The sequence below is a fragment of the Manis pentadactyla genome, chromosome 4, assembly GCF_030020395.1.
Source record: "Manis pentadactyla isolate mManPen7 chromosome 4, mManPen7.hap1, whole genome shotgun sequence".
Taxonomy (NCBI): Eukaryota; Metazoa; Chordata; class Mammalia; order Pholidota; family Manidae; genus Manis; species Manis pentadactyla.
In genome coordinates, this window is record NC_080022.1 from 19,187,406 (window position 1) to 19,207,129 (window position 19,724).

The 19,724-nt window shown below is 42.6% G+C and overlaps 1 protein-coding gene and 1 pseudogene across 1 annotated transcript; both read right to left on the reverse strand.

The window, feature by feature from the left end:
• Positions 1–1,035: 1,035 nt before the first annotated feature.
• STMN1 (stathmin 1) lies at positions 1,036–6,618 on the reverse strand. The gene is made up of 5 exons (XM_036914797.2): positions 6,534–6,618; positions 4,834–4,901; positions 4,158–4,330; positions 1,994–2,185; positions 1,036–1,550 (listed from the first exon to the last, which is right to left on the reverse strand). The coding sequence occupies exons 2-5, from the start codon at positions 4,844–4,846 to the stop codon at positions 1,479–1,481; spliced, it is 450 nt and encodes a 149-aa protein (XP_036770692.1). The 5' UTR covers positions 4,847–4,901; positions 6,534–6,618; the 3' UTR covers positions 1,036–1,478.
• Positions 6,076–17,584, reverse strand: LOC118926886 (choline-phosphate cytidylyltransferase B-like; annotated as a pseudogene).
• Positions 17,585–19,724: the final 2,140 nt, after the last annotated feature.

The window sequence follows — 19,724 nt, forward strand, 5'->3', positions numbered from 1 at the left end:
GGCTGTAACTGTAAATTCAGCTTTTTTCCAGAACTCCTACAACTGATTATCTCGGTCAACTCAAGGCACACAAAAGCGACATAATTTCCAAATCAGGAATAGAAACTTAGCTCCCTCACTAGCCTCTGGCTGAATATAGTTGTCCTTATTTATACATAGTGCTGAAACACAGTTTACATCACACATAGAAGCTCCTTTAATCATAACAAGAGAAAAGGAAGATTGAGATAGATTATCCTCTTAAATCTGGTAAAACCCAAACCAAGATAAAGCCAGAGCTACAGAGGCACACGTGTGGCAACACAGACTCCATTGCAGTATCAGCAGCCATCCCACACTGTCACGGTAAGTGCATGGCTTCCAGGCGCTTTTATACAGTCCTCTGAGAAGCAAATAACCACATGTAATTAAGGCTATTTTCCAAATAGCATAGGAAAGCTACCAGAGGCTTGCCTTGAATTGAGACGCAATACTGACTGGTGATTACGGCCTCTGGATTGGAGATGGAGTTAACTGTCATCCTTAGCCACCCAGTCAACAAGTATCCTATGGAAAATGAAGTTCCCCTTAACCGGAGAGTTTTAGTAATAACCGAATTCTTGAGTCCTGGCTTCTCTGGCAGGAAAGTGTTAGGACACAGCCTGACCCCAGGTGTAACATAAAGCAGGCCAGCAAACAACTCTAACTAGGATCTAACCAAGATTTCCTCTCAAATGTTCTCTGGAAATACCCTTTGTGCCTTTAATCTGCCTTTTAAACAGGGACACAGGAACAAAAAAATGCTTGTTTGCAAATAAACATCTGAAAGACTATCCCAACAGCTGATCTGGGCCGAGACATCACAACAAAGTGATGATTGTAGAAGGGCACAATGCAAACCACTCTGGAACTAGCAACTTGGGCAGAGAACTTGCCATGATGGGTGTTGCTGGGTCTTTCCGCTAGTCCAAAAGCCCCTTCAGGAACCAAAATAAATGAGGAGGGTCTCTGTCACTCGACAATTTGCTACCTGGACAGAAAGAAATCACTGCCACCAACAGCACTGTGCAGTTTTATTAACCATTCAAGTACAGTAGCATCTCTTAAGATCGGGACAGAATTGGGATTTAAAAGTGAACAAATAATTCAGCATCTAAGAGTTTGAAAGAAGCCACTACATACTCTTCACGAACATGTTTTCACAGAGCCAATACAGTACTAGCCATTAACTCAGTACACCAAGTGTACTGAAGTAGAAAAGATGGAACAAGAAAAATAGCTACATTAGAAAGACTTCAACACTTTAGAAAAAGAGTAAAACACTTTTAGTTTCTCCCCTTTAGCCCCTAAAACAACATCATACAGTCTGGATCTACCTATACAGTCCTACATCAGCTTCTAGAATATTTGTCAGGAGGGCAAAAATAAAATGACACTGGCCAGTACAGTCTTTGGATATTTAGGAAGGGGAGGGGGAGAAAGTCAGTTCCCAGAACAAATTAGTCAGCTTCAGTCTCATCAGCAGGATCTTTGGATTCTTTGTTCTTCCGCACTTCTTCAATGTGCTTGTCCTGTAAAGAAACAGTACCTATCATCAGCCAAATAAAAGAGTCTGCCAAGTCACACATCCCCCGCAAAAGAGGCCCTACACCATCAATACATATATTATTATATATATAATTATATACACCTAAATGTCGTATTACATATAAAATTAATGGAAATCACGTAATTAGAGCTCTAAGACATCATCTTTGAACTTGCCGAGTCACTCATGAAACCTCATGACTGAACCTTTCCCCTATTGCTCTTCAAAGAATGTGCTCTTGTGCTGGTAATTATTGAATATTCTATCTTATTTTCAAATAAGATACCTCTCATTTAATGTGTTATGCCCCCAGATTGGTAACAGAGACACCAACCACATTTGATCAAGGCAATTAAGTTCAAACCACTTCACTGGTGCATCAAACTTCAAGTTCTTAACCCCTCCAAGCAAGGCTGGGCCACTGACCTTCTCTCGCAAGCGCTCCAGTTTGGCAGCCATCTGTGCCTCTCGGTTCTCTTTGTTGGCTTCCATTTTATGGGTCAGCTTCTCTTCTGCCATTTTACTGAAGTTGTTGTTCTCCTCTATTGCTTTCTGAAGTACTTCTTTCTCATGCTCTCGTTTCTCCGCAAGCTGCTTCAAGACCTCAGCTTCATGGGACTGGAAAAAAGTTTAACAGGCTAGGCTCCCTGAGAGGTGTTTAGCATCAGTTAAAATTACAAAGGAAATTATTACTTGGGAGGATTGAAAAGAGGCAGAAAATTAGGTCTCTTTAAATAATACTTACGTCACGACCTGAATTATCTGTATCAAAGTACTGTGATCATACTCTTTTCCGTGTTTTTGTTTACTTTGGAAACAGCCCACGTTTGTCCAGATATTCTAACCCAATTATTCCTTAAGGAAATCCTTCTTAGATTTAACTGCTTAATGTTATCAAGATGATACATATCACTCATGTACTTATGAATGGAACTTTATTATAAAAAACATTTTGGTTATTTAATTTCAAAGGTCACCCAAAGAAAATTAGCTATTACAAAAAAAAATGTAACCATATTGGTCAGAAGAAAATACATGAATGACAGAAAATTTTAAGACCAAGCCTCCAGATTACTATTTAAGCCAGGATGATTTCTGTTTCAAGGAAAAGATTATTAGCTTTTCTCTGAGGAAGCTGCATTAACTTCCAGACCACTGGAGTATTATCACAGGGTACCTCCTTCCACACACTCAGAATACCTTGGTACCAAACAGATTCAAGTATGTTTGCAAGCATCAACTTGCAGGAAAATAGAAGAGCATCTGCCACTGGTTCTGTTCATTCTTTTCTGCAAAATCCATCATGAGAAGAGTTTCACTGTAATTTAGCCAGTTACTATGTAAAGCACAGGCTAATACTATAGGGCCAGGGCCGATTCCTAAACAACTTCTCTGTCTAGCCTTCAACTGCATCTCTTCCATAAACTTCATCAAACTCAATTCCACGAACCCAAACTACAGAGAAGAGCAGGTAGATGACAACGCGGCACTACAAACACTGCCACTCTTGCTGGGGAAATGATGTGCAGTGTTGGTAATGGGTCAGTGCACATACCTACACGTGGCACTTAAATGTACATGGCTCCCACTACAGCAACATAAAAGGGGCTTCTATGTGCATAAATGTGGTTAGATAAACTAGACTTCAAATGGCACTAGCTGTATTGGTCAGAGGTTAAATTACCATTTCACCTTTTCGTGCCTTAGATTTCCTAATTATAAAATTAAACCCACTCACGCCAATCAGGATTGTTGGAAAAGGGGAACTAAATGAGAATTTATAAAAGTTTTTTAATGAACAGATAATGCTGAATGGAAGAAATACAACAACATGTTAACAATGGTTGTTTCTGAGGAAGTAGGATAATGAATATTTTTAATTTCCTATTTATAAACTTCTGTGGTTCCCAATTTTTCTAACAAGCAAGTATTTTTCTAACAAGCAGGTATATTACTAACAAGCAAAGTAATATTTGCAGATTTTTCTGATTAGTTTTTAAAGACGACTATTTTATAGCAGAATTGCTTAGTTAAGAGAAGAGCTGCCACAATACCAATGTGCCAGATGAGCAACACAATCACATTACTAGTAATTTAAAATACTTTTATTGTACAGCTCTCAAAAAACAAAGCAAAAACCACAGTCACACATACAAATGAACAAAACAACCACCCCCCAAACCTAAAGGAACAAAGAATCACCCATCAACAAATCAATTTTTCAAGGCAAAAGCGTGAGAAGCATGAACTTCAGTTTCAGACAGACCTGGGCTTTAATTTGGCTCCAATACTTACTAGCTATGACTCGGGAAAATGACAACATTCCTAAGACCATTTTCTAATCGCAGCATCTCAGACAATGCCTACTCTTTAGAGTCACTGGATCAAAGGAGAAAAATGTAAGTAAAGGAGTTGGTACATAATAGAAGCTAAATAAATGATGGCTGGTCTTTTCTTCCAGCCACTGGCACATGTAATTTTTATAGCTACAATCTTCCAGCTAGTCGTTTTCCTCCTATTATAGAAATAAAACTGATTTGCCACATTACTTTAAAAAAATATCTTGTTTTCTGTGAATTGTGATGTTTACCTTGCGTCTTTCTTCTGCAGCTTCTAATTTCTTCTGAATTTCCTCCAGGGAAAGATCCTTCTTCTTTGGAGGGGAAAGGGGGAATTCTGGGACGGACTCTTTTGATGGAGGGCTGAGAATCAGCTCAAAAGCCTGGCCTGAGGCACGCTTTTCCAGTTCTTTCACCTGGATATCTGGATTTGATCATATTTGTAATGTATTTATAAAAACAGGGTTTTCCTATTCTAATAAACTCTCCTATAATTGTCTAAAAACCAAACTAGTGTCATGAATAGAATTAGGGCTAAAGAAGAAGCTGGTTTCAGGCAAAAAATTATCTAAATAAAATACCACCTCCCAGAAAAACAAAGCTCAACATTTTTGGATCAATAAATACCATCCTGGGACATCAGTATTTGACAATTACTTTCATGGACAAAAGAAAGACTTGTGCAAAAAACCCCACAATTTTGCTTTAGAACAAGCCAAATAATCCAATTATGAAACAATTAATTATGAGCTCTCAGTAACATCTAAGTGATAATCATTTTTTCTTTTTTATTCTCCAATTTAGTAAAGTTTTTTTTTTGATAAGACCAAAACACAAGTGCCCAATTAATGGCTTAAGACCTGAGCCATCTTCTATTATAAAATTGTAAGCCCATCACAATTTCAGCTTTCCAAATAGATTACCTACCAGAAGAAGCCATGGTGAACAGAAGAAACTGGCAGCGTATCCTACACAATCCACTGGTAAAGAAAACCCTGAAAACGATTTTCAAAAGCATGCAATCAATTTCTTTGCATTTCTGTATGTTATCGATCCAATGGAACCTCAAATCACATCCACATAAATCAATGTCAGAAAAATCACTACCGTGGAATTAAGACATTATTCTAGAAAATCATAAAAATCTATAAAATAGTGAACCATTGGGAAATCTGAAATGAACAGAACACTGGTTCCAGAAAAATCAACTGAGTTTGTTTCTTCAAAATACAACGCTCGGATTTTAAAAATTAGACGAGGTTAAGACGCATGATTCCTCCACTCTATATCCGCCACGACCCCAAGGGTGAGAAGATATTCCAGATTCAAGAGTGAGACCGGAGCCATCTTAATATACTGCCTACAACTCATTGTGCAAAATGAAATACCCACCCGCTTTGTCTGTGTCTGCCATGGTGGAAAACAAAACGCCCAAGCTAACATTAACCAGTAATATCGAACTCCTATTGTTCCTGGCTTAAGCTCCTAGTCCAATAACGGGCAAAATTAATTGGTTTAATGACTTTCCAGGTTTTAGGTTGTAATATTTGCCGCCTGTGTCATAAAAAATTCACATCTCTTCTTGACTTAATGTCATGATTTTTTTAGAGCCCAGGCTAGTATCAAGAATGCAGGACTACAGGTTGCAACAGCTAGAAATTAAAGTCAGTGGCAGTAAAACGGTCTCAACCCCACAGAACATTAGACGCGGCACAGGACTCAGAATGGGCGTGCCCCTGGTGCGAGGAAAAGCGGCCCCGCCCTCCGCCAATCAGAGCACGCCCTAGGTTCCGGCCCTGGCCCCGCCCTCTTCCTCCCCGCGCCTTTTCGAATCTCCGCGAACTCACAACACCCCAGAGCCCGCGCGCGTGGGAAGGGGAGGGGTGGGCGGGGCTAACGGTCCCAACTGGATAACTCCGCCCTACCCGGACTCGCCCCGCGCGGACACCCCACCCCAACTCCCGCCAAAAACACCTCGAGCACACCCCCACCCCCGCCGCAGCTCGGCGGGAGGGGCCCCTGGAACAGGCCGTCGGGTAGCCCAGCCATCCGCTCGCCACCTCCTCCCTTCGCTCCCACCCAACCTGCCGCTAACCTAGCTGTCCAAGTCTCCCGCCGCGAGGACACGAGAGCCCTCGTGGCGTGTCAGCCTCCCCGGTGCGACCCCAGTCAACGGCCGAGGGTGACCTGGGGAAGGGGCGCGGCCGGGCTGCCGGGCGTCCAGCCCGAGGACGCAGTTCCATGGGGGCGCCGCCCCGCCCCTTCAGACAATGGGGACCCCAGCGGGGCCGCGCCTGCAGGGAGAGGGAGGGAGGCAGGCGAGGAAGGGCCCACGCCCCCTATTGTCTCCTCCACGGTACCCCGGGGCTAACGCTCAGGGTTCTCCCGGCTGGCGGAACCCCCTCCCCACAACAGCCGCGCCCCCAGGGAGCCGGGACAAAGCCGAGGCTCCGCCCGGGCCACACACAAAGCAGCGCGACCCCCGCCCGCCGGCCCCTCTGGGGCTCGCTCGCCCGGCGCCCTCCAGGAAGGGTCGGCTGCTAAGGCCCAACTCCCCCGCCGGCCGCGTCCTTCTCACAGCCCCCGACAAGCAGCCACCGCCCCCTCCCCCTAAGCCCCGCACCTACCTGCTCTGTCCAAGCCGCCAGGCCACACTCTGAGCACCAACAGACCCGGGCGCTCACAAAAGCGCCAAACAGCGGCACGTGACCTCCCCGCAGGGCTCCGCATTGGCTGCGAGCGGCGGCACGTGTCGGCCCCTCCCCCACTGCCCAAGTGGGCCCCGCCCGTCCGGACCCCGGAGCGCTTCGGGAAGTGTAGTTAAAGCTGTCTGGGAAGAGGACAATGCGAGGGCTGGGGGGTGATGCTTGGCTGTGCCCGCAGGTGCGTCGGGTCGGGTCGGGCCTCAGAAGAGGGCGTAGCTGTGATCCCTGACCTAGACCTAAGCCACCTTCCCATCTCTAGGAAAAGGGCGGGGCGGAGGGGGCGGAGGGGGCGGGGGTCCGTCCGGGGGTCCCTCCCTACCTCTCAGAGGGTGGTGGTCTGGAATCCGCCTCTGTTCGGCTACTTGCCCCGCTTCGCTCCAAGGGCAGCCCTCGGACAGCGCAGTGCCTTTCCGGTGCCCCACCCTGTGCCGCCACCTAAGACCTCCGTGACCTTGCTACAGGACAATGCCACTCTACGCCCGTGTGAGACCCCCTGCACCAGGCGCCCTATCCGGACACCCGCGTGTAACCTGCATTGTAACATCATCATAATCCCTAACCCACTCAGCCCTAACAAGTCACAGGCGTGGCCCTTTTCTCACTGTGTGTGTTCTTTGGTCCCTCGGCTGGTTAGAGACCAGTGGGGAGAAGGCGTGGGCTCTGGAATTTGATCTCTTTTAGTTTAACAGTCACTCTCCTTAAAAGCAGACTCCATCTGTTCTGCCTCGCCTTTTCTTGATGATAGGGAAAGAAACGCAACAGCAGTCCTAGACTACACAGACTGCAGTTAAGTGTTGCTTTTGTTCTTGGAGCACGTGCTCCCCAGATCAGTACTGGGCCCTTTTTAAGAATAAAAACAAGTCACAAGGTCAGGGTTCCTCCTGGTCTGGATAGATCAGAAGCACAGCAAAGGCACAAAGGAAATTGGTCTGACTTTGACTTTGGCTATCTTAAAATGACTGGCCTCCCTCTTCCCCAAAAAGACCAGAGGAAAAATATATAAAATGAACATGGTTTCCAACCCCTCCTCCCATTCTCTGGAACCAGATTGTGTCCTGGGTTGGTAGTCATTACATCAAGGCACCTGCTTGGAGATCATGACTGGGCAGGAGGACACCTTCATTTTGCCTATTAATGGCCTCTGTCTCCCCAAACCAAGAAACAAATATGACCAATTCTGCTGAAATAAACCCTAATTTTAAAAGACACCTTGTCACTAGGGATGTACTAGAGATGAGGTGCCTGTGACAAAACTGGATCATACAGGCAGTAGACACACCACACAAAGCAAACAATTAGCAATAGGCTATTGCCTGAAATATGCTTGTTGCAGCATTTTCTCCAACAATCGCTCCTGTGTGGGGTCGGCCTCTCCCCCGCCCCCCAATCTACGTGGTTTGCCCTTAGCATGTGAGCAGCACCAGGAATAATTCAGATTCTGAGCACTGAAAGGCTTCCCTCTCTCACACCAAACTTAGCCATGAAACAGCCAGGTGTTTCCATCTGTCAATTTTTTTAGCGAGATCTCAGAAATCATTAGGCTAGAGAGGAGTGGGGATAAGACCTCACTGAGAAGTGGCAGATTGGCAGGCAACGTGAACAAGGAGGGCACCCAAGGCCAAGAGGTCTGTTATCCCCGGAACCAGCCTCAATCTTCAAGTCTTTGTACTTGATCTGGAGGTTTGCAGAGGAAGGTCACACCCATTCGATGCATTTTTTTTTTATACAAGAAATTGCCAGGCAAAAAGCTCACATTTCTGACTATTAATGTTGTGACAGGAAAAAAAAAATCTTTCAAAACACTGATTATTTTAAAACACTTACATACTTCCCCCCACCTTTCCTTTCTCCCTAGAGCAGATGTCTATTTCCATGGAAACTATAGCTAGAAAGGAAGATGTTAGAACTCATGTAGATTTTTAATCTTTTTTAACGATGCCCCTTAGCTTCTGGGTTTGTTGTTAGATGCCTGGTCCTGCTGGTCTCTGTGACAAGCATTTCCTGAGATCCTCACTGCTGCTTCAGGACTGAGGGCTAGGGTAAGGTTTCCCCTAGAATGATCCTGTGAATGAAAAGGTGGATGAGCCCCGTGCTTTAGAGTGCGGCTGACTTTCTGAGAAACAGACCACAGCTATTCATTATCTACTCTTTTGGGTGTCCATGTGTGAGCCCTGGAATAGGAAGGGCTTTCAACTGTAAGGAGGAAAAAAACATCTTTGCCACTTCACTTTGGAGAAGGGCGGTAGCTCTCTTCTTGGAAGCTTCCTGAAACTAACTTCAATCCACTCCCTCCTGAAGTGGCAGCAAGGGGTTAATGTTCCCATCTTGGAACTGCCTATCTTTGCCCAAGAGAATTATTTTTTTCCTCTCTCAGATGGCGTGGTTGGATGGCTGTGGAGCTGGCTGTGGCTATGGGTTTGCACAAAGTGAAGTCGAGATATGGCAGCTATCCAGCTTATTTGATCTGTGTAGACAGCTAAAGGAGAGCACTTCAGGCTTCAAAGTCCGAAGGGATGTCTATACTGATCAAAAGAGCTGGGCTGTCGTCAGATCTCTATTCTGACAGAGCACCGGCGGCCTTTGTTCATTGTTGGTTCTGAGGCTGCAGGGGTTGTCTCCCACGTAGGCGCTGCTGAGTTCCTCCGCTGCTTACAGGGCCTGTCCTTGGCAAAAGGGTGTCGTGGGAGAGGTTTTCTCCTTGTCCCCAGCCTCTCTGTTCCCTTTGTCCCCTAATCATTAGGCATTGTGCTTTAACACTCCCTTCCCTGTTCGAACCCTGCCTGTGAATCTGCTATTTTACATGCCTCTGAAGGGGCTCAGAACAAGCCTCCCCAAAATGTGCCACTTAGGCAGGTGGTCTATTTTGAGAAGGCAGTAGAGAGCCTGCAGGCTCAAGAGAAACTTTTACCCCTCCCTTTAACTATCTAGAAGTATCTAAATTGGGGTCTTTCCCAAAATAAGGGTTATTACCAGACACGAATATCTGAGTGACCTCTCTGTAGAGCAGGGCAAACATCTAATTACCAAATATCTGCTCTTCTTGTTGCCCTGTGAATTGCCCTCCTCCCCTTTGAAGGCCCAGGCCCACACCCCATTCCTTAGCGCAAGACAGCACATACACCTCATTGTACCTTTCTGTCTTTGAATCTCTCATGTGCGGGGTTCCCATATGTATGAAATTAAACTTGATTTTCTCCTGTTATTCTGTCTCATATTAATTTAACTCTTAGACCAGCCAGAAGAACCTTGAAGGATAGAGGAAAACCTTTCCTTCCCAACACATGCCTCCCTCACTAGACTTGTCCTCAAGAAGACAAGGGTTGTGTATCTTGGTCTCCTTCATGCCTAGAACCAGGCCTGGCTTCGGATGGTAGGGCCTGGATGTTTGGAGTGGACTCTAGGCAAGAACAAAGCCTTTCATCTTCAGCTTCCTCCTCTGTAATGCCAGATGCCTGCACCACGTAGAGGTGGTGTGGGCTAAATGAGATCATGTAGGTGAAAGCACTCAGCACCACGACTGGCTCATCTAAGTGCTTCACATTCGTCAACTATTATTGCTAGGGAAGTTTCTTGATTACTACAGGTTATTGAATGAATGAATGAATGAAGAGTAGACTTTCACCTTTTAGTGTGAATCATAGTCACTGAATCACTCTTCCCTTGGGGTAGTTTTAAAAATTCAATTTATTTAACATTTTGAATAGATAACACATTTACATAGTTTAGTATAAAAAGTCCTCTTCCTTTCTCTACCCCCATCTGCCAGATTTGTTACCTAGGCCCTCCCCTTAACCACAACTACTGTTACCAGTTTCCTGCATATCCTAGAGTTTCTTCAGGCACACACACACAAGCACATTTTTTAAAAATTTTTATTAAGGTATAATTGATATACACTCTTATGAAGGTTTCACATGAAAAAACAATGTGGTTACCACATTTACCCATATTATCAAGTCCCCACCCATACCCCAATGCAGTCACTGTCCATCAGTGCAGCAAGATGCCACAGATCCACTATGTGCCTTCTCTGTGCTACACTGTTCTCCCACAAGCACATTTATAGGTGCATATTCTTATATCTCCTTTATATTACAAAGGTAGCCTACTATAATTGTCCTGCACTTAGAATTTTTTGACTTCATAATACATGTCAGGGATCTTTTCCTTGTTCATACATCAAGCATTTCCTTGCTGGGATCCACTGTATGAATATTCCATAACCTAGTTAACCAATGTCCTACCCATGGCTCTTAGGTTATTCTCAATTATTTACTATTTCAAACAATGCTGTACTGAATGACCTTGTATATATAGTATTTTCCATGTGGGTGTGGAAAGATATATTCCTAGAGTGGTATCTGCAAGATACATTCCTAGCGTGGCATCCCAAGGTCAAAGGGCAAATATACATGTAATTTGGATAGTGCCAATTTGCCTTCCATAGGAGTTGTACCAGTTCAACACTCACCATGTGGTGTTTATTATCTCAATCCATTCAAAAATAGTTTGAAAGGCTTTGTCCCTAGAAATTTCAGGCATCAGGGAAAAAGGAGGGGGAGGACCAGAAATTCCCAGAAAGATGTGGCTGTCAATTCTGTCTATATTAATAACTCCTATAAATACTTGACAAGCAGCAGCTGATCTTAGAACAGTTCTGGTGTCTGCACAACAGCATTTCTCAGTCTTGCGGCAGAAGAAGCTGCAGGTGTCGCTATGAGATTGGGAGCTTTTTGAGGACAGGGCCTTTGTCATGGCTGCATCCCACCCCCCTCCCCCTGATGCCTGACAGTGCCTGCCATGTATCTAATTTAATCAATTCTAGGATATATATATTTTTCCCCTCACATTTTTATATCTTTGAAATCAGTTGTGCCTTGTAGTTAATCAACTGCACGTCATAATTATCAGCAGCATATATTCTCAGTGGTACATAAAATAATGATGTGTTTTAAAAATGGCATTTTGGGTCAATAAAAGATGGTGAAGGCACACACATATTAAATGTGTGAGTGGATGGGGTAAAGATGTTGCTGCCCCTGCCAGTCTTCTCACTCCCTCTTTTTTAAGTCCATGACTTCTTTTAAGGAGTTCTTCTATGGGGATGACTCCCCATTTGCCTCTTAGGCTCCCATTTCTCTCCTGTCCTCTAAAACCACATTCCCAACTGCCTAAAGGACATCTCCTTATGGATGCCCATAAGGCCCTGTAGGGACCAAGGGCAGGCCACCCCAAGATGTGCCATTGTGACATGAAGATTATTTCAGAGTTGAGAACAATAAAGGCCAAAAGCCCTACCACCACCACCAACTCCATTAAAAAGAATTAGAGTAACTGCTCCAGGAGAAGAGTTATTATGATAGATAGCTGTATTATAATGTAAACTAGGTGTGACAGACAGGGAAGAATGTGGTTAAGTCTGCTAAAATTTCTCTTTGTGCTTCATTGTTTCTGTGTAGGTCCATCAAGGATTTTGTTTATCAAACATTTACTCTTTCCATATTCCTGTGAATTGCTTCCCTTTTCCTTTGAAGTCTCAGATCCCTATCCCCTTCTACTTCGTTCAGGATGACTTATATACCTCTTTCTCTCTGACTGTCTATGGCACCCATGTCTATGGCTTCCCTGTATATACATAAACCTTGGTTTTTCTCCTGTTAATCTGTCTCATGTCAATTTGATTCTTAAGACTGGCAAGAAGAACCTCAAGGGATAAAGGAAATTTCTTTACCAAACAGCCCTCAAATTTTCATGACCCACACTGAATGAACATCATCCCCCCAACCACATCTGGGTCTCCCCATGCAGCTAGTGGTTTTACTAGACTCTTGTCCTCCAGGTTTAAAATTTAAGTCAGACTCAGCTCTTCTTTCTTTCTTACCTAAGCCTCCAGTTATAGAAACTTAACATTTTCTAGTAGAATGGAACCTTTAAAATGATAATAGCTACAAGAACAAAGCTAGAAGTCTATGCTTCCTGGTTTCAAAACTTACTACAAAGCTATAGGAATCAGAACAGTGTGGTACTGGCCTAAAGACAGACATATAGACCAGTGGAATAGAAAAAGAATCCAGAAATATATCCTTGCATATATGGTCAAATAATTTTTGACAAGGGTGCCAAGACTATTCAATGGGGAAAGGACAGTCTTTCAACAAATGATGCTGGGAAAACTGTTTTGTCACATGCAGAAGAATGAAAGCAGACTCTTACCTCACATCATATACAAAAATTAACTTTAAATGGATCAAAGATCTAAGGTAAGACCTAAAACTATAAAACTCTTGGAAGAAAACATACCAAAAGCCTCATGACACTAGATCTGGTGACGATTTCTTGGATATGACACCAAAGACACAGGCAACAAAAGAAAAAAATATACAAATTTAACTTAATGAACATTTAAAATTTTGTGCATCAAAAGATAATACCAACAGAGTAAAAGGACAACCCCCCAAATGGGAGAAAATATTTGCAAATTATATATCTGATAAGGGATTCATATCGAGAATATAAAGAAGACTCCTAGAACTCAACAAGGAAAAAACAAACAATCCAATTAAAAAATAGGCAAAGAACTTGAATAGACATTTGTCCAAAAAAGATATACAAATGGCCAATAAGCTCACGAAAAGATGTTCAACATCAGTAATCATTAGGCAAGTGCAAATCCAAACTACAACGAGGTACCACCTCACATCCATTTGGATGGCTACTATAAAAAAAAAAAAATAAGAGAAAGAGAAAAATAACAAGTGTTGGAGAGGATGTGGATAAATTGGAACCCTTGTTACTGTTGGTGGGAAGGCACAATGGTATAGCTGAATAGTAGGGAGGGTCCTCACTAAACTAAAAATGGAACCACCATATGACCCAGCAATTCCGCTTATGGCTATACACAAGAATAACTGAAAGAAGAGTTTCAAAAAGATATTTATATCCCCATGCTCACAGCAGCATTATTCACAATAGTGGAAGTGCAGAAGCAGCTCAGATGTCCATTGACAGATGCACCAATAAGCAAAATATGCCATATGCATACAGTGGGACATTTTTCTGTCTTAAAAAGAAATTCTGACACATGATACAACATGGATGAATCTTGAGGATACTATGCTTAGTGAAATAAGCCAGTCACAGGAAGACAGATACTGTATGATTGCACTTACATGAGATACTTAGAGAAGCCAACATCAAAGACAGAAAGTAGAGTGGTGGCTGCCAGAGGCTGGGGGAGGAGGGAGTTATTGTTTAATGGGGATAGAGGTACAGTTTTACAAGATGAGAAGAGTTGTGGAGATGGATGGTTATGGTAGCTACAGAGCATTATGAATGTATTCAACATCACTGAACTGAATACTTAAAAATGGTTAATGGTAAATTTTACATTATGTGTATTTTATTACAATAAAAATTGGAAAAAAACAATAGCAAATACTCATAGAACGCTTACCACATGAGGTAAATCATTTAATCCTCATAACAATTTTATGAGATATTATTAGCCCAATAGTTAAGATGAGGAAGTGAAGGTGACCAACTGTCTCAGTTTTTCTAGGACTGAGGGGTTTTCCTGGGATGCAGGACTTTCAGTGCTAAAACTGGGCAAGTCCCAGGCAAACCTGGATGAGTTGGTCCCTCTAAGTGAAACTGAGGCACAGAGAGGCAGAATCTTCCTTGGACATGTCATACAGGGTCCTTGCCCTAGGCCCTGAGCTTGAAAGGCCTGCACTCTGACTCTCCTCCAGCTGTGCTTCTTTTTACAGACAAGGAGTCCCCTGGGGTCAAGGATATGTGGCCATTTGAAGCCCGAGCACCCTTCTAGACCGTACTCTGGGTATTTGGGTCCAGAAATCCCCACCCACATGGCCTGAGTCCACCTTCAGCATCTGCACCAGCCCCCTCCCTGAGTCCATGTGTCCAAGGGCAAACTTCCCTGCCAGTGAGCTCAGGGTGGCCACTTGTAAGGGGCAAACAGAACCTGGGCATGGGGGCAAGTGAGCGCACACAGAAGAGGAGAGCTGGCTTTGCCATGTTCAACCTGAAACTCCAAGGAATCCAAGAATCCTCAACTCAAAACCTGGCTTTCTAGGTTATTTTGGAGGTACATTTGTCAAGGAAGAAGGATATAACATATATTAGAAAAAAGAGCTTGTTACCTTGATTTATAACTCTTATAAACTTCAATCTGAGAAATGTGGGCTTCCCTTGTATACTCCTGCCTTGGGTCTAGCAAATGTTAGCAGAGGACCTGCAGAGAGATTAAATCACTTGTCCAACCAGGCCACCAGAAGCACAGAGTTTTGCAGTCTGGTTCCAAGTCTATGCTTTTAGCTATCACTCTAAACTAAGCTAGTTTTATTAGTCTAACCCTATTATTTTATGGATTGGGAAGAAAGGCCCAGAGAACTCTAGATACTTGGGCAACATCACTTGGCTAATTCGTGTCACAGCAAGAATTTGAGTCCTGGCTTTAAACAATGCTACAGGTACTGTTCAGTTACTACTTGGGCAGTGATATTCCCTTTTGGGGCTTGCATTTCATCATCTGTGAAATGGGGATGATGCCCCCATCTCTCTGGGTTTTCATCAGGATTAAATGAATAATATACGTAAAGTACCTAGCATTGTGACTGATGCATAATAAACCCTTGATAAATGACAGCTATGGTATTAATTGTCAAGTACAGCTCTGATCATGCCAGTTTTCTGCTTGAAAACATTTGATGAATAACTTTGGGGCACATCATATGAGAAATATACACATTTCTGAAACCTAAAAGAGAAATGTGATTGCTCCCTTGTCCTTAGCACAGCATTTGAGACCCACCTATCTACCTCAAGTTCAATTAAACCCTGAGATTCTGATTCTTGATGTATTTGAAGATGTGTCATCTCAAAAAAGGATGGTTATAGGGAAGCACAATTAATGCACATGGAAGGACTCTGTGATCACTGGACTTAGCTAACAATAGAATGAACATCTTAAAGAATGAATGAGGTTCTTACTATGAGAGGTGTCTAAAGATGTGTCAATTAGCCACTGGGAATGTTGAAGAAGTGTTCTTACATTAGGAAGGTGGACTAAGTGACCTCTCTTCATGCTTTAAGATTCTTTTTTTAATGAATTGGGGAAAGACTCGTGGTATTTATGCTAAATGAAACAAGCAAAGGTTACCCAAGTGTGTGTACAATATGAGCCCAACTAGGAGCTAAATGCAATAAAGGATATGCACCAAAATATTCGTCCTGAAGGGTAAAATAACATCTTCCTACTATTCTGGATTTTCCAAGCTTCTTAAAGTGAACATATGCCACTTCAATTAATGATAAAATGATTATATTTTAAAAACAGAAAAGAATGTCCTCCTCACTTACCTCATGTCCTCCTAAGTCTCTGAGACTTCTACCCTACTCCTCCCCCCAACCCCAACCCCTCCAAGTCTTGGCTTTATGGGACTAATTCTCAACTCCCTGAGAAGCCACACACCTAACATGTCCCAGTGTTTTGCTAACACCAATCCTTAGCCTTGAGTCCCTTGGCTTCTGCATCTATTGAAATTCTCTCCATCTCCAAGGTCTTGATAAATCTCTCTGACCCACACCCTTTGCCTGGTGTTGTAGTTACCATACACATCTTTGGTCCCCTCACCAGAAAGTAAGCTCCTTGTGGGTAGGATTCTATATGATTTTGTCTTGGTTCTCCTATGGTGCCATGAATAGACACACTCAACAAATGTTGAATCTTTTGGCTGGTGTCTTATTTTTTTTTTCCAAAGAGAAAGGTATTTTAATTCAGTCTTTTACTGTATTAAGAGACATCCATTTATAAAGTTTTCTCTCAAGAAAATAATTCCATTTAGTCCTGTCCATATGAAAGTAATTCTCTATATCCTCTCCTACAAAGTTTCCCTTTTTAAGAAGCTCTTAACATCTAGTGAAGCAGTAAATGTCTTGACAAATCCCTTTACAGGTTTCAGTATTTTAGAGGTACTCCAACATATCCATGCTCCATTGGGCCCAAACAGTTCTAGGAGGCTACCAATTAATTTCCTCAACTTCTCTTCCCACTTAGATCATGACTCTTCCACTCTGTTAACAAGTTCCTTTGATTTTTTCCTCCATGCCCTTGACCTTTTCCTTCATCTTGTCTACCTGGTTTTAGAAGCGGTATTTCTTCTCATTTATAAAGGTGACATTTATTTCCCCAACTGTGTACCCTCTCTGGAGGTTGTGTTGGGCATAAACATCATAGTTTTGGGCAATTCTGGTAATGATGTCTGATGTTAAGATGTCTTTCATTCTTGGTGTTGGAACAAGCATTCCTGCTTCCCCAATATGCTTGTAAAACATCATCCGAGCCAGCAAAAGAATATGCAATGTCATCTGGGCCACAAAGTCAATCTTATGCTTTTCCAGGAACTCTGGTGTGCATGTCTACGGAGCATCTCTGATGACGTGATCCACATAGCAACAGTCTGAGAGCTTCATATCTCTCTGCTTCATTCAGCACAGTGAACACTTTGAATTTGTGCGTCATCACTGCAAACTCCTACCAACAAGTAGCCATTGGAAACAGTGTTTTTGCTTGCATAAGTGCCCTTACATGACCTGAATGGAAGAGATCAAATATGCCATTTGCATACACTCTGAGGGGCCCATTCCTAAGCCGGCCTGAGCAATGGTCAGTTCTTCATGGGGTGCTTGGCACTGGCAGCTGATTTCACCTGAAAATGGGGCATGTGCAGTAAGGGTCAGTGGAGGCTACAGCCACGTGTGCTCTATTTCCTCCGTGGCTTTTGAGGGAGGCTCTCTGGAAAGGGATTTGGGGATTCTTGTTTCTGACAGCATCAGCGGTAAGTCCCGGCCTGGCCAGTGAGTGCTCTCTCCAGCGCCACACCCTCTGTGAGTCTCCTCCCAGGCAGAACATGTCTTTGTCCTTCGTGCCTTCGTTCTGCCTTCCCAGAGGCTTGCCTGATGTCTTTTTGACCACTAAACAACACTTAGCGCTGAGGGTTGGACAGCGTAACAGAGGATTTATTCTGGAATCCAGTCTCTTGCAATTCAAAAAGTATTATCCCAGGGACATTAAAAAATATGTATGTTTCACTTGTTTTTAAACTTTCAATTTTGAAATCATTTTGGATTTCCAGAGCGTTGTAAAGATAGTTCAGAGTTCCCATACACTCTTTAGCCAGCTTCCCCTGTTAACATCTTATGTCACCACGGTATATTCATCCACGCAGGCATTAACTAAATGGCCAACTTTAACTGGATTCCCGCTTCTCTACTGGGGTCCTTTTGTGTTCCAGGATCCAATTCAGGACACTGCCTTTCATGTAGCATCATGTCTTCTTAGCCAGTGACACTGGGGGGTGATTACTTCCTGTTGCTTCTTCCATCCAGACTTTCCAAATAATCAAAATGTGAGCAAGAAAGATGATGTGAGGACGACGAGGCGGCAGTTGCTTTCTGCTGGGCTTTTGGGGCTCCAAACAGATAATGGACTGTTTCTCCCACATGGGGCCAGGGGCATGGTTTTCATTTTAGATCTACCCTTTTTCTTGAAAGGGCACTTGTAGATAGACCTTTAAAAAATAGAGGGGACACTAAACTATGTTTTCTACCTTTATCTTGTATCTACCTACCACTTCAGCATTTTATTAAAAATAATAATAATAAAGAGAGAAATTGGTATCCACATATAAATCAAGTATAAAAACCAAATGAGTATTCATATTTGAACTGACTGTTTATAGTTCATAATGCATGAGCAAAACCAAAAGTTTCTGTGATGACTGCCCTTGTACTGTTCACTATGTAACTTATTCATTATGTAAGAATTTGTTCTCCATGTAAGAACTTGTTCGTTATGCCTCAGAAGATTGGAGACTGATGAAAATTAGGCTTGGGGTGGATTAATGATTGTGCATTGAGCATTGACTCCCCTATACAGAATTTTATTGTCGTTAACAACCATTTGATCAATAAATATGAGAGATGCCTTCACAAAAAAAAAAAAAAAAAAAGGACAGATTTCCAATGGTAAAATAAATAAGTAACCGGGATGTAATGTATAGCATAAGGAATATAGTCAAGATATTGTAACAGCTTGGTAGGGTGATAGCTGGAACCTAGAATTATGTATATAAATGTTTTATCACTGTGTTGTACACTTGAAACTAATGTAATGTAATACTGTGCGTCAACTACCCTCAATAAAAAATAATTATCTAAAATAAAAAAAAAAAAGAATTACAATCCCTTCTTTCCCTCTAAAGTTACCCACTAGTCCTGCCTTTTATTGTAATCAAGTCCAGTTTCTTTATCTTTTATAATCTAGATATGCATATTTAAATACTAAAATTTAGTCTAATGAAAAAATTTTTATTAAAATACAAATAACATAAACTTTACCATTTTAATTATTTTTAAGTGTCCTGTGGGACTAATGGGATTAATACATAAATTAAGTCATATAGAAATCAAATGTACAAATGCATATGACCTGATTGTTTCTCCTACAACTCCTGATGTATGATCAATAACAGAATGAGTAAAGACAAAACAGTCCCTACAACCCGTGACCGCCCTCACGTGGTTTCGGTGTTCTTGAGGAGTGTCACGCCCTAGGACTGGACTCAAGGTCAGGCAATGGTTGTGTGTTGATCATGTGTTGAACCCCTACTCAAAATTCTTTGGGTGTTTGGGTTCATTTGCTCAATAAATACTAGGAGTGCCTTTTCAGCATTACTCTTGCCCTGTTATGCCTTGAGTCCCCTGGCTGGTCCTTTCAGGTCTTCGATATCTCATCATGTTTCCTCCCTTATCTGTGGGTCAGAGGCAGGGAGGGACCGACATGTCCAGTTCAGTGACATTAAGTACCTTCACACTGTTGCACAGCCATCACTACCATACATCTCCAGAACTTTTTCATCTTCCCAAACTGAAACTCTGTGCCCATTAAACAATGTATACTTTTTCCTCCCCTTCAAAAAAAAAAAAAAATAGAGGGGAGGTTCTAGTTACTTTTAATTCATTAAATTTCTGGGCCACACAGTAGCCCATTTTCCTACCGCCTGCAGGAACACGTTCCCAGTTACTTACAAAACT

Coding starts and splice junctions, on each gene's coding strand:
- STMN1 (XM_036914797.2), bottom strand. Junction 2,186..4,157: donor CTGCAGAAGAAAGACGCAAG/GTAAACATCACA, acceptor ACTTTTTTCCAG/TCCCATGAAGCTGAGGTCTT. Junction 1,551..1,993: donor TGGAGCGCTTGCGAGAGAAG/GTCAGTGGCCCA, acceptor GTTTCTTTACAG/GACAAGCACATTGAAGAAGT.